The sequence below is a fragment of the Artibeus jamaicensis genome, unplaced genomic scaffold, assembly GCF_021234435.1.
Source record: "Artibeus jamaicensis isolate MK-2021 breed Jamaican fruit bat unplaced genomic scaffold, CSHL_Jam_final contig_3176, whole genome shotgun sequence".
Lineage (NCBI taxonomy): Eukaryota > Metazoa > Chordata > Mammalia > Chiroptera > Phyllostomidae > Artibeus > Artibeus jamaicensis.
This window is the reverse complement of record NW_026521740.1, coordinates 3472050-3487776: the sequence shown is the minus strand read 5'-3', so window position 1 is coordinate 3487776 and position 15727 is coordinate 3472050. Positions and strand designations below refer to the sequence as shown.

At 43.8% G+C, this 15727-nt stretch overlaps 1 protein-coding gene across 4 annotated transcripts in view; it reads right to left on the bottom strand.

Moving 5' to 3' along the window:
* The window catches only part of PHACTR2 (phosphatase and actin regulator 2), a 217621-nt gene that overhangs the window by 49228 nt on the left and 152666 nt on the right, over nucleotides 1–15727 (bottom strand). For all 4 annotated transcript variants that reach the window (XM_053663428.1, XM_053663427.1, XM_053663429.1 and 1 more), the window contains one exon: nucleotides 1819–1899. In XM_053663428.1, the coding sequence (XP_053519403.1) occupies nucleotides 1819–1899 (81 nt within the window). The remainder of the gene's footprint in view (nucleotides 1–1818; nucleotides 1900–15727) is intronic.

Sequence of the window (15727 nt, the reverse complement as noted above, 5' to 3'; positions counted from 1 at the left end):
ACCTTTAATACTTACGGAATGTGGGAGGTGGGGGGTGGGTAGGGCAGGGGTGGGTAATGGGGGGGAAGGAGGAAAAGTGTAATTGAACAACAATAAGGAACAATGAACAAACTTAACTTCAGATATAATCAAATGTGGTTTTCTACAAAAAAATATCATATGTAGAACCACAACTTTAACTTCCAAACCATTCTCCTTCCTACACTATTGAACTAAGCTTAAATAAAAGGCTTTACACAAAGATGAAAAATACTCAGTAACAATTCCAATGATAAATTTCCTTCCCCCCCTCTTTAAAATATCTAGAGGTGACTGTGCCGAGTTCAGCTTTCAGTGGATTTGTAAGCTCTCTAATGCCTCCAGAGAGACAGGAGAGGAAACAAATTGTGATACTGTAAACTGACCTTCAAAAAAAAAAAAAAAAGAGGAAGAAAGAAAAAAGAGAGGAGGGAGGAGGGGGGAGGGGGGAGGAGGAGGAGGAGAAGAAGAAGAAAGGTTAGGGATGGGCATTTCTTATTTTTAAAAGTACCGGGCAGGAAATAAATAACTTGAAGGTAATGGAGAATTAGGGACAAAATTCATTCATAAAATGGAGTGAGAAATGTACAACAGGCCAAAATCAAAGTAAAATACCTAAAATTGTGAGGATTCAAAAAATATTGGTAGTATTCACTCCAGACTGCCTCATCCTCTTTGAAGCAGGAGTAAAATAGTGAAGTGTTTCCCAGCTCTGCTGAGGTTATTCAGAGGTTGGAAAGAGTGTGTCATTTGGATTTGTGAATAATGAATACCAGAAAGTATTAAGTTCTTTGCAAGGAACACATATCAGGAAAAGAGAAGTACTATCATTTCAATTTGAATTTATCAATTTTTCTTTTTTTATTGTTGTTCAAGTACAGTTGCAAATTTGTCACTTCTTATTTGCTCCCATAAAAGTACAATGATAATAATATACCCCAGTAAATGTTTGGGGGAAGGCAGGAGGTGCATAAACAATGTTGCATTGAATATTTTCTTTAGTTTCAGTAGTAATGGGAGCAATGAAAATTAGTTGGTATTATTTATTTGGAGAAATAAACACCCTTGGTGCTTCTTTTGAAGGTTTATCTCAGCTTCTATCTAGTCCTTGACTTTTTTAGTAAGATTTCCCCTTGAGAGCATAGAGAAAAAAAGGAGAAGCAGATTAGGGGTAGGAAGAAAAGTACTTGGAAATAATTGTTAGTGAAAAGGTGAGAAACACAGATGCAAAGAAATGAAGAGAGAACACTGGGAAAACTACTTGAGCGGATGATAAAGCAAATGAACTAATCTGCCCATTCATGCCTTATTGACTGTACATTTGAGTGCATCGTACGGGACAGGAGAGAGATGCTTATTTTACCATCTCTTCTCTCTTTTCTTTTACTGGTAGACTTGAGAAACCAAATGCATGAGCCAAGCGGAAACTGTGCAATTAGGCTAACAATCAGGTTAACTTGTACAGAAGGACTGAAGCTCAGGAACAGAGGTGAGAAGGAGTCATAGAAGAATTTGTATCTTATCTCTGTCTCCAGCTACCACATGCCTCTGCAGAGCTTTGGGCCGAGAGTGATGTAAGGTGAAGGACTCACCAAAAGGGTCGCTGAATTTCTTTGCTAGAAGAACTGAGACTCTGCAGGCTGCAAAGACATGCTGGATTAAAGCGAGATTCTCGGAGTGTGGTGCTCACACTGCTTTACCTCCCCAAGACCAGGATCATTTTAAACTTCAAAGGAAAATGAAAGAAAGACTAAAGAATGAAGGATCAAATGATTTTCAATGTATGATTAATTTCCTCACCTTGATCAGGCAATTCTTTAAGAACTCCCCTTCTTATCAGCTCCTCTCTACTTTGTCTTGTGGATATCTTCCTTTCTAACACTTTTAAAAAGAATAAGCACAAGTAAGAATCACGTCATTGCTTAAAATAATTATGAAAAACATTACAAGTAGAATCAAGCACATTCATATTGTTCACTTGGGGGCCCAAACCCCAGTTTTCATGTGATTGAAGTCAACATAATTAAGACAACGGCAACACCCTCAGCCCATGACTTGGAACCTGGCCCCCCTCCACTGTGCCTGGTCTCTCAAATGATGATGTCTGGTCCAGAATCCAGACAACTTATTTCACAGCAACTATGTCTCACTTAGAAATATTCCCGTCTTTGGTAATGATGCATTCTAAAACATGTTTCTATGAATATGCAATGCATGTAGAAAATATGTGTGTGTATAGTAAGAAAAAAACCCAAATAAACAAGTACACTTTCAGTAAATATTCAAGTCAACCAAAGAGAATAGACTACTTTTTCAGTGTTTCCTCTCTTATATGATCTGTTATAAAAGTCCAGCACATCAGATTTCTGGAACTCTGTTCTTTGCCATACTTAAAAGTATCAAGACTCAGGAGGACGGAGTCGATTCATCCTTTCACGAAAGGCCTGCAAGGGATGGGAACGCAACACTGCTTCTTCCTTCTTCTGCAAGAATTGATGGAAGTTACCGCTTCAGAGCGGAGCTGAGGAGCTCCCAGTTCCACTTCAGTGGAACAACTGGTACGTGCACAGCGTTGGTCCCTGAACCTCACCTGTCTGTGGAACTGCAAACTCCACTGCCTGGTTTCAGGGCCCAGGAAGGTGTGCAAATGAACACGTGGTCATGTCATCTACTAACCCTCTGAGCCAACACTCCCAAAAGTGCATTCCACAGGACTCTCTTCCCCTGGAGGCCCAGTTTTAAAAAGCACCTTGACACAGTACGAAAAAGACAGAGAAGAGGCGCAGGGCTCCTTGGGGAGAAGGAAAGACACCTTAGTGGAGACTGGGTAGTCGGACCAGGACCAGATGCTGACCCTCTGTACAATCGGACTCCTCTTCTTGTAATCTGCAAACCCTAGGGACACCCTGGACGGCATAATTTCATGACCCAAACTACACACCATTACTCCAAGCCACACCCTGACACATACAAATAGAGCCAACGATAACATTAAGAATACAGTTTTTGTTTTGGGGGGAGTGGGAGGAGTGGTGCTCCAGGTGGCCTAAAGCAAGGACACTTTGAAGAGAGAGTGGGGAGGGAGGGGTGTTCTTGGGTTGGGAGTTGCGTACTACACACCAGAAAGTCCTCAATAAGTGTTTACTAAGGCCCTGAGTCCCAGAACTGCAACACTGAGTCTCTCTGGAAGAAACCGGAATTTGTTTCTCTTTCTGATGGCTAGGATTTGTATATTTCTCTTCTATCCTGGTTGCCAGAAAGGCCAGAGTAAAATTTCATATTGAGAACAAATTCCATATGACAATTTTCGGGTGAAATCTGTTTCCCCTCCTCAGAGACCGGACTCCCCTCCTATTCTATCGACTGCATATGTGCTCTTTGCTCTAGGTTTTGTCAAACACATTTCTTGATAGAATCAGAATGGAAACCAACGAGAAAATGAATGACTCAGTGAATGCAGGAACAGGGGGAAAATGGTAACTAACCTCTTATGAGTCCAAATGGAGACACATGCAGAACCCCCTCCCTTCCAGAAGGAAGGGACAAGAGATGCTGGAGATTTCAGAGGACCGAGTTATCTGGGTGTGGGGGCCCGCAGGAGCTGTTGCTCCTTCATGGGAGTTCTTTCCCGTAGAAAGTGCTGTTCTTTCAACACAGCTTCAACTTGTGCAGGCCTTTGTCAGAGGAGCGAAGGCCTGCACACAGGAAGACATACGCCACCACCCACACGACACTGTGGGGCGCTGCTGGGCTCGTGCAGGGGGTTGGCAGGACCCGACCACGCGGTCTCCCACGGGCTGTACAAACCCATTTGTGCTTGACTGGGAGGCCGGCCCGAAGGCCCCTTACAGCCTGGTCTCAGCTCCCCTACTCCCAGGGACAGGGACAGAGACCGCTGGCTGGGTTGCTAAGAGGGAGGATGCAAGTGGCAACCTGGGCCAGTGGGGAGGGTCATGCCCCATCCTGGGAAACCAACCGCACGGCTGATTCAGAATACAGTCATTGTGGCTGGCTGCCCCTTGCTCTTGGTAAACAACTTTCAATTGTTTGCTGCTTCTGCAAAGTGGCTGAAAACACCACATGGCTGTCAGAAGTCCTGGATTCTAGGACCAGAACTTGCACAACTGGTTGGGTGAGATCGGGCAGTCTCCTCAGATTCCGGGGCTTCCAAGCCACTATCAGTAAACTGAGGGATGGGAGGATCCCTGAAGGGGGATTTAGCCAGCCCAAACGCTGCGAGATCTTGTATCATTAATCACATGTACTCTGTAATCTCTTCTTTGAGCACCTTGAAAAGCTTTCATGCTTGCTCTAAAAGTCATCTGAGAGCCCAGAATGCTTCTGCCTTTCCGTCAAGGATTCCAGAGCACTCTTTAATTTTACTTTTAAGTTTTCTGTTGCTTTAATTCTAACGTAATCTCAGCTAAAAATCCCTCCTCTTTCTTCCTTGTAAATCCTAGAGCTTTGAAGCAGTCAGCTTGGCGTCCTGCCAAGACTCAAATCCAACAGCTTTGTTCTTCGGCTCTACCTCCTACCAAGGGGCCTTGATAGGAAAATGCCTTTAGCTATTTGTTTGGTCTTGGGCTGAGCACATTTCTAACACATAAAGCAGACAACTGTGTGCGGAGCCAATGAGAACAAACTGCAGGCAACCCAGCGTGGAAGGCATGCTGTTGGGGCACTAAGTTCCAACCACCGCTCTCCCAGAAGAACAAGTATTTCACTCTTCATCTTTTAAAACATTTGCCTCCTGTTTATATAGTGCCTGTATGTTTGCAGAGCACATTCACTGGACACTTTTCATAGGCTCGGAAGGGTTTTGCATTGGAATGAATCTGAGAGTTCATTCTAGTCCACAGGCCGCACAAAGCAAAAGCCATTTCGGGAACATTCCTGAGATGTGCTCACCTGCTTGCAAACATTTGCAGGCAGGACGGGCGCTCTGGCATAGCCTGCTCTGGTTACCCATCACCCTCACTTTTAGGAAGATACGCCTCGAAAAAAGCCGAAATCACCCTTACCAAGCCCATGCTCCCCAGAGCTCTAGACCAGACGAGGCCTTCTTTGAGGGGAAAACAGCTTGGGTTGGCGCTGTGCTCACTGAGAGCAAAGTGGGTTACTGAAGCCCCTAGAATCTGCTCCCAAGTGTTCTACCGGCTGCTGCTCTTTGACGCTGAAGCTCACACTAATCTTTGCAAGGACAACTATAATGTTGGGGATCCCTCCTCACAGCTGCAGCAGGACACATGTCACTGGATGTAGGAGCTAGGTCTGTCCACGGAAGTATTCTCTCCGGATGAGTAAGTGGCTTGTGGTTACCTTTAACCCAATTTAACAAGCATGTGTGATTTTTATACCAAGGTTGAGCAAAACTAGCATTTTGGTTTCACTGTGCACCGATGCACTGAAGTTCTGACAGTCGAAGCTGATTACAACAGCCCACGTTCTTCTTCTCTAAGACGTGAAGGGTGCGTGGCCCTCATTTTCCTGACTTCATGCTTGTACTCTGGTTTCTCAAGTGTCTGACAAGGACCAGCCTTCCAAAAACTTCCTGTGGTTGTCCATCTCACTTTCAGTAAAACCCAAGTCCTTGGCATGGTCTCCAGGTGACCCCGAGGCTAGGCCTCCAAATCTGTCTCCTCTCCTCACCACTCCCTCCTGGCCTTCTCTGCTCCAGCCGCTCCAGCCCCTCCAGCGCCTGCTGGGCTGTTTCTCACCTGAGACACGCCCCTGAGTGGTGGCCTCTGTCCTCATCTGGGATGCCATCTCTGCAGAACCCTCATGGCTCGTTTTCTTCAAGTCCCTGCTCCAAGTTTGCCTTAGTTTCTGCACACCCCATGTGGAACAGCTTGTTCCCCTTCCTGTCTTTATCCATCTTTTTAACCTGCAAAATAAGTCATCACCTCCTGACATAAACCTAGTACCTTGTGGCAGAGTGGTCTCGGTGGGAATCCAAACCCGGTTTTGTTTACTGCTGCATCCCCAACAGTGCAGGCTGCTGGCACTCAGAAAACGAGTGTTTATTGAATAAATGAATGAAAGAAAACAGGCTAATAATGATAATGGTCTTCTTGTTTTCTGCCCCTTCCCTCCTTCCAATCTAAGAGAGAGAGCAAGTGAGGCTTGTGGCAAAACTCGAAGAACAAGAGTCTTCTGTCGTCTCCTTCCTCTACCCCTTGGCCGGGCCGGCCAAAGGGAAAATCCTCAGCTCTCTGCCTATGGCTCGTCTGAAAAAGTCCCTGTATGCTCTGGAGAAGGGAGGTCATAGTATGTACAGGACACCAGCCAACTAACAGGGTGTAACACACGATTGGGCTCATCATAAATTACAAGTGATTTATGATGTCCTCTGGGCACAGAGCCTCCCTTCAGGAGGGGAAGCTGGGGCTCACGCCACCAGCTCTTTCCTGCAGATGCACAGCCAGGGTGTTCTAATCCTTTGGAAGGATCCGTGTGAGTAAATCTTTCAGTCCACAAACCACTTGTGTTTTCTTTTGGCCGGAAAAGGGAGTCCTAATTTTCAATTCTAACACTGTTTAATGACGGAACAAAATAGGAGAGCAAATAGAAAACGATTAAATAAGCGTGCCATATTATCTCCCTGGGCCAGAGCACTGAATGGCCTTACTGTAGAACCCTGGCAGGAACAGAGACCTGCTTGTCCTGTGTGGAAAGTGTTCCACAAGCCAGGCTTTGCTTTACCTCTCAACAGCAGTGACAGAGAACAGAAGGCCAAGAAATGGCCTCCTTTTCCAAAGACCTGTCACGGAGGCAGACCTAAATCGTTTAAAGAAACCACCACCAAAATGCCACCCGACAGGACATTCACAGACCTTCCAAAACATCTCAAGAATGTAAGGCGGAGAAAGCAAGCCAACAGCCCCACCTAAAAACCCTTAGGGGTCTGGCCATTTTCGTGTTTATCCACACCACTCCCCTCCTCCCAGACCCACAGGCCACAGACGAACCTGTCAAACAACCAATCCCTGCAAACCGTTCCTCCTCTCTCTTCACTTTTCATCTCTTTTTGTCACGAGCCCAGTGTTGAAGTCAAACTTCTCTTCTTGCCATTTCCTATACCTCCTGGGCTCCATTCCTTCTTATATCGTTTCTCCTTTCTAATTTAGACTGTTTCTATCCCCCTTGTGTGAAACTGTCCCTTGAATCTTAGGTCCTTTTCAAACAGCACCCCGTGTGGGATCTCACCGTCAGTACTGGCAAGAGTGAAGAACTCTTTATGCTCGCCCTGGCCGGCCTGCAAACCAAAGGGTCGCCGGGTTGATTCCCAATCAGTGCACATGCCTGGGTTGCAGGCCAGGTCCCTAGGAGGGGGCACATGAGAGGCAAATACACATTGATATTTCTTGCCCTCTCTTTCTCCCTCCTTTCCCTTCTCTAAAAATAAGTAAATAAAATACTTTAAAAAAGAAAACACTTTATGCTCCTGAAGTCATTTAAAGTAACTTCTCTGTCTCGGCTTCCTCACTGACAAAATGGAACAGCTGCTTCCTTTCTGGTTCTTTTGGAGATTAAGTGAGTTATAGTGAGGGTAGTGTTTAGACTGGCACGTAGAATCTGGAAAGCATTCTATAACGTAGGCTATTACTATTATTTCTGTTATAGCACTTACTAGGGTTTTCATTGCTACCCGTGTATGCAGTTGCATGGCTGTGGTCTGAGTGCTCTGAGGGACGTCGCCTTTACTATTACATCCTCGTAACACCAAAAATAGTTGACTGCAGAGGAGATACTGTGCACTTAAGTGCATTGGGGAGGGGGCATTGGGACAGAGGGCACTTGCTACTTCTTTTAGCAACAGTCCTCCTGAGCCTTTGAGGAACCACCTTCCCTCTCCCTTGGGCCATGTCTACTGTGTGAGGCTGACCCCCTACCCCTGGGCTCTAGGGCTCCCGGGCTTATCCCGCGAGAGCTCGGTTACTTCCCTGGCCTTGGTGCTGGGGCCAGAGAAGGGCACGTGCCCAAGCTGTACTAATGAGATCAAGGCCCAAGGATTTTGCTGGAATGATGGGAAAGGAAGGCTTTTCCTTTCTTCTGGAGCTGTTAAAACTAGCTGAATAAAAGCTTAGAGTTGCTAGTAGTCACTTTGCATCCACAAAGGGAAAGCCCAACTTAAAAAAAAAAGTCAATACAGAGGGACATAAACTCAAAAGCCAGACCAGATTCTTAACCATAGCTTCTAAGCACCTGCATCCAGCCACAAGTAGAGGTCATTGTCTCTGGCTTTTCAGTTACATGAACCAATGAATCTCCTCTTCGCTAAGCCTGTTATCATCCTCCATCAGAAGCCAAGAGCTCTACTAGTCAAAAGAAGGTGTTGAGTAGATACTTTTTTTAAATGGAAATTTTTTCCAGCAGAGGCTAAAGATTCTCTAGGTATTCAAGGCAGAAGTATGAGAGAAGAATTACACAGGCCCTCCTTTTTCCCCTCAAGAGTTTGGAACTTGACCAGGCCTTAGGCAAGAGGAAGACGGAAAGACCTGTGTCCTCCTCTTGGGAGATCAGTGGTGCGATGTCCTCAGGCAGCCTGACAGTACTCGTGATTCACGGGTGGCTTAGAAAGTGTCTTAATACTTACTTTCTCATCAATCCTTCCATTATTCCTGAAAGATAGGCTAAACAATATATATTTTAAAGATTTTATTTATTTTTAGATAGAGGGGGCAGGAGGGAAAAAGAGAGGGAGAGAAACATCAATGTGTGGTTGCCTCTCACATATCCCACCACTGGGGCCTGGCCCACAACCCAGGCACGAGCCCTGACTGGGAATTGAACTAGTGACCTTTGGGTTTGCAGGCCCACACTCAATCCACTGAGCTACACTAGCCAGGGCCAAAGCAATTATTTTTATTTCCTTGGAACAGAGACTAATATTGAGATTTACAGATTTTTCAGTCACATTCTTAGAACCTGGTTGAACCCAGATGAGTCCAACCAGAAGCCTACCACATGCGTTCTCCCACGTGAATGACAATGACCAAGACTCCAGCTGCCCCAGGAGAGGTACAATGTTTTCCAATTTCCCTTCAAGATGTGACACAGAAGGACAGCTTTTAAAAGTTCATTTTAAATGGCCAATTTTTAGATGGTAGTACATTCCCACAGTTCAAATCATACGAGGATACAATAAAAATTTGGACTCTCACTCTGCCCCCCCTCCCCCCAGCTCCCACCCTGTCCACCACCTATTCAAACTGAACCTCTCCCTTACTCCATAAGCAAATAACCACTTTGACTTGTGCCTCATTAATCTTTCCAGAACTACTTAGACAAATTCAAAAATTCATTTTAATTTCCCCCTTTTTTTCATAAAAGGGAGGATGTTTTACAGTCTGTTCGGCATCATGCTTTTCCGTCAATGTTTGTAATATTTTTAAAATTTCAGGTCATAACAAGTGGCAGTGGGAGGGGACAAGAGATGACGATCTCTGTGCCCTGCAAACAGCAGCAGCAGCTGAACTCACTGTGTTTCCCGACGGGGTGAGCTGGGAACAGCCCTGGCAGAGAAGCCCCTGGGGACTCGTGGCTGTTACTCCCAAAGGATGCCTAGAACTAGAACAATGGGTAAGTCCCCGATCCCAGAAGGGCCTGGAAGTACAAGTAATCTCAGGAGAGTGATCGGGGGCCAAAATCTGTGAGCTACGTGAAACACTGCTTGGCTGTCCTTCCTTCTGGTTTGACTCTCACTAACTCGTGAGAAACACAGATGCGTAAGCCTAGGGCTTCCAGATCCACCTAGCTGTATGAAAGGTGTGCTTTTCTTGTGTGTTTCCACATCTTGTTTTTTCACATTAAAAGCCAGTAAAGCTTCCCTGGCTGGGTGGCTCCGTTGACTGGAACATCATCCCATGCACCACAGGGTCACACGCCTGATTCCCAGGCAGGGCACGCATCTAGGTTGCAGGTTTGATCCCTGGTTGGGGCATGTATGAGAAGCAAATGATCAATGTTTCTCGCTCACATTGATGTTTCTCTCTTTCCGTCTCTCTCTAAAATCAATGGACAAATCCTCAGGTGAGGATTTAAAAAAAAAAAAGCAAACCCAAGACACGATGAGACCACAGAAGGGACGGATGTTTAAAATTATAATGATAATCATCTTTAGGGTAGTTAAATTCTAACTTCACACTAAGAACAGGCTAGCGAACTGATATAACAATGAATCTCCGCTCTAAGTTGTAAAGAATATCCTCAAAGTCCAAGGCCAGAAACAATAGCCTTCCGAGAAGAAACTCCTAATTCTGATGCCCTTCCTTCCCCATGACCTACTCTCACACATTTCAGGAACTCAACCCACTGGCAGGAGGTGGCATCCCAGTTCACCACCGATCAGGGAGCCAAGTGACGAGCAAGAGGGGGCATGAAAGGAACCTCGGTGACACTAAACTCTCCTAAATGACGCCATTCCCATTCACTTAAACAGCAAATTCTATGGTCCATAATTAAAGGTGTTTGAAATTATTCCTATCTGAGGCCAATTTTTTTGAGGTGGTTAATTTATCATCTTTAACAGCCTATTTAGTTAACCTATGAACTATACATATGGAAACATCACCAACTCAAATTAATAGGTGTGAGTGACCAGTCTAAGTTAGTAAGACAACTGAGTAGCCATTTTCCAAACCCATGTTTATTACTTTCACATATATTTCTAAACAGAACAGTTTTCTTAAGGTGATTTAAAAGCTTGTCTTCTTGAGCATTTTAAACATTCCCCTTCTCTACCTACCATCTTGCCTACACAGGAGTATGTACAGTATTTGTAAAAAAACCAAAACCAAAACAAAACAAACCAGTATTTCTTTGGTAAAACTCGCCCAGGAGGAAGACTTGACACCTGATTCCTGCTTGACCCTGAGGTAAGAGAACCAGAGATAACAACAACTGGAGTTTATATTTTTCCAAGACAAAACACCAAAAAAAAAAAAAGTTGGGGCTTTGGGGGAGTGCACCTTTCCATCACACCTGAGCTATTTAACGTGTAAGGTGTGACAGGGATGCTAACTTTCCACTTTGACAGAATCCCTTTTCAGGAGCCTCCCCTTCCATTCTGTTTCAAAATTTCTGCTTATTAAGGTGCTACCAGAGTCTGATAATTCCCCCTTGAAGATGGAAAACTTAGAAAATAGGGACTGGATCAGGAAGTCCATAGTCTAGCCCTTTGATGAACACAGCTTGTGTTCAAATCCAGACCTTGTGCCTTATTAGCAGGCGCCTATAGGCCAGCTCCTAACCCCCTCCCCGTCTTTCCCATAGGAAGACAGAGGTATAAAACCTAACTTGGATGGGCAATTGGACGATTAAAACATCCTGTGAAGTGTTTAACACAAAGTAGAGGCCATATGAGTTTTTCTTCCTCCCCAACTTTCCATTATCACCTGTCTATACATGTATATATCCCTTTGGTAATATTCTATTGATATTTTTATCTAAATATGCCATTGACCTAGAAGGCAGCCCAGTATGGGGATTAAGAAAGAAAATACACTAGGCTTCTGAGGTGCAAAATGGGCTATGCAGCTCATAAGCCCTGGGAATTAGGGCAAGTCATTTAACTCCTCTGTGCCTGTGTTTATCCCTCACTGATTGATATGGGGGTTATCATACCACCCGGCCTCAAAGAGTAATTGGGAAGATTACAAACATTTGAAATAGCATCTGACACTTGCTAGTTATCATTACTGCTAATATCCACGTAGCCTGTTCTCACTTCAAGTTTAATCCCAAATAAAAGTTCAAATGAGTAAGAGAAAAGGTTTTTTTTAACTTTTATTTAAAGAAAAACTTTACTTCATATGTTGCACATGTAGCAAATTATACTGACTATTTATTCAAAAGGAACATTTTCAGACTTCATGGGGCGGTATCTAAACTGGGCATTTTAGCATTGAATGGAGAATCGCAGCAAACAGAAAGGACCATGTTGCCAGCAGTAGGGCAACACGAGACTGAAATGGGTGCTTGAGTCTTAGTTGGTGTCCACCTGTTGTGCCCAAGGTTTTCTTTAAAAATGAATTAAAGGGGGTGGTGGAGCGAGGAAACAGGGAACTGCTGTTAAGTTTTCGAAGTGAACAGTTCTGGAGCTGGGTTGCAGTTCAGTATTAGACACTTAAAAATGGCTAAGATGGTACACTATATGTTATGTGTTTCTACCACAATTAAAAATAAACTGTAAGACAGTCTGGGAGCACATTAATGCTGAGAGCCATATATCCGAGAAGAAAAACAGATCACAAGGACTTTTCATAGCAACTAACCACATTGATGCATGATGTGCTCACTGTTTTCCAGTGCCCAGTCTTCTCTCCAACTGCGCTTTCTATGCCCTTAGATTTCCCACATAGCCTCGCACGCCCTGTCTTATAAAAGGGACTAAGGAAACACTTTTACTTGGGAATAAAGACAACTTTGAGAGTATTCATTTCAAAATCTAGAGAATCTGGGTTTAGGAAAGCAGCTGAAGAAATCCCAGGTCAAAAAAACAAAATGTTGACAGCTAACAAAAGAAATAAGAATTCAAACTACAATTTATATTCCACATGGGAAACAAATCAGGAAAATGTCAAAGCCAAAAAGTGGTCACTTTCCAGGACTTAGCCCTTGGTGATAAAGACCGGATTCGTATCACAGGATGAAAAAACAAAACAAAACGAAACCAGCGAGGGAAATAATATGCAAAGGAAACACAATAATGGACTTTCCTGACACGGGTTCTCTGACCCAGGCCGGGAGGAATTCTGTGTCCTTAGAAGCTGCTTCAACGTGGCACCTCTCCAAAGGCAAATGAATTTAGGAAATTATCCACCCAAGGAAGGCGTACAAACAACCAGATCCTCTCTTAAAGCAATGTAAACATACATCGTCTCGTCCCAATGGAAGCCTTCCTTGTTAAGAGGCTGCTGAGAACATTCTGCCCTTCCTCCATATCCCACTTACGAATTACATGTGGCAAATGAAAAGGGAAACTCAAGTTAACAATTCTACACTTCACTGTAGTGGGTGTGATTCTTTTAAAGACGCCATTTATAATGAGATATCAGCAGCTAGAGCATCCACGCTTCCTCTGACAATGTTTCCACGCTACCCTCCGTGCCAATGCCTTGCTCCTCTGAGCTCACTTGCTTGCCCCAGAAGAACCTGACTCCCCATGGGACAGGGTGGAGGCCTGAGGTTCTGGTCATCTGTAGAGCCCCACAGATTTAAACCTACAGCTCAGTGTGGATTAAACAAACGATGTCATATTTTCTAGAATGTACAGGAAGCAAGTGAGTCTCCATTTAGGCATCTGGTTTTATGGACTATCTTCATCTGGAGAAGGTGAATCCTGACAGTGTGGCCATGTATTGTGTAGCTGGCTATTTAAAACCAGTGGTGAAGGTTTCAATACCTACAAAACCATTAATTTCACTTATGACAAATATACAAGATGTTGACACTCAGATTATACTTCTCCATAAATGGGTTTTGTCCTTATAATGAATAATAAATGTTCCATAAGTAAGCTGGTAGGCTCATAATGATTCTTTCCACCCACCCATGTGCGGGAAGATTGAACCATGAAAAAAAAAATCCACCCTGTTGGGAGAAAAAAAAAAGTGAAGAGGAATAGTCTCCTTCATATTTAATGCATATAGACAAAAATGTGTTTTAATAGCCTCATGTATATTTAGGAAAACAGAATAAAAGAATTTAAGAAAGTATGTATGGTAAAATTATTATATATTATCTCTCTATTCACAGAATTTCTAACACTCATTTGGTCTGACGAGGTTCAGTTGTAAAATACACAGGTACAAAAATGGCTGAACTAAACGCGATGCCCACCCGCCTCTGTTTCGGGTCAACGATGCCTCCGCAGTGACCTTTATCACACTGCCATACAGGGCGGACAGTAGGAGTTACTTCAGTTCAGCATCCATTCCTGAGGGAATGGGCCCCCGGCCTGCCCATTAAATTTGGTGTAATATTCATCTTGTCTGTTTTGGCTTTTGAAGATTCCTTAAGACTCTTAAGCAGTTCTCAATGATATGAACACAAAGGAAGAATTACAATTATGTATTGTCTTTCTCTTACCTCCCCCCAAACTCCTGCATTTTCCAAGTCAGAAACACCTAATTGCAAACACCCCATCTATGAGATGGCATAAGGTTCACCAAAAGCCATCTATTCATTCTAGAAACATTTGCTGAACGTTTAACACAAGCCAGGCATGATTTATTCTAGTTGCTTTGGGATTTTTATCAGAGAAGGAAACAAAAATCCCTATTCGCATGGAATTTATAATCTAGTAGGAAGGAGGACCAGATAATAAACAATACACGTAGTCTACACTGTTAGAAAGTAAAATGCACTACAGAAATTTTAAAAAGTAAGGCAGAAAAAGAGGAACTGAGAGTGCTGGGGGCCTACTTCACACCCACTGGGCTGGCAACGACAAAAAAGATAGTAACCAGTGCTGCCCAGGATGTTGAGGAACTGGGACCCTCACACACCGTCCGTGGGAATGTACAGTCGTGCAGCTGCTCAGGGGAAAAGGGTCTTGGCAGCTCCCCAAAACGCTAAACACTGAATAACCATGTGACTCAGCAATTCCATTTCTAGGTATATAACCGAGAGAAGCGAAAACGTGTGTCCACACAAAAACTCGAGTGCAAACATTCACAGCAGGCGTCATGCGTAATAGCCAAAAATAAAACCAACTCAAATGCCCGTCACCTGATGTAAAGATAAGCAAAGTGCGATATAGTCAAACAAGACAATATTATTCAACAATAAAATGAACTGCAGTTCTGATGAACGTTACATGAACGGACCTTGAAATATTAGGCCAAATTAAAGGAGTCAGTCACACAAGACCACGTATTTATTATACGATTTTATTTCCATGAAACAGAGACTAGGACAATTCCTATAGAGACAGGAAATAGAGCTGGGGTTCTGGGGAAAAGTGGGGAGTGATGGCCAATGGGGTGGAGTTTCTTTTTAGGATGATGAAAATGTTTAAGGCTGTACTGATCATGGTTGCACAGTTATGACTCCTTAAAACCATTGAATCACACACATTCAATGGACGAACTATGTGGTATATAAATTATATCTTAACAAAGCAAAAAAAAAAAAAAAGAGTGCTGGAGGAGAGAGAGGATGACCGAGTCACACCTAAAATAACACTAACCTACAGTAACGTGGGAATGTGCACGAAACAAAGCCCAGAGGCTCTCAGACTCGGGTCAACGCCCTGGGGCTTGATGCCCAGATGCTGTGTGTGGTCCCGGGGAAAGAGGCTGGTGGGCCCCCCTCACTGCCGGGGGTGCTGCTGCCTCTGTGACTGCTGCTGCCGAACACATGCTGAACCCTAGTTTTGCTTTTTGCCTCACAAAAGTGAAGCGATGTAAAGCGAATTTTTGAAAAGTGGGGGATACCTGTATACACATACAATGGAACGCTATGCAGTCTGAAAAGAAAAAAATGCTTTCACAGGCTGCAACATGAATGGACCTTGAGAATATTATGCCAAGAGAAATAAACCAGTTGGAATAGGACAATTACAATACGACTCCACTTGTATGAAGGAAGCATCCAATACAGTGAAATTCATAGAGGTAGAGAGTAGATGGTGAGCAGAAATGTATCAATAATCTACCAATAAACTATCATTAGGCAACATTCACTTCCCTAGACATGGATAAGA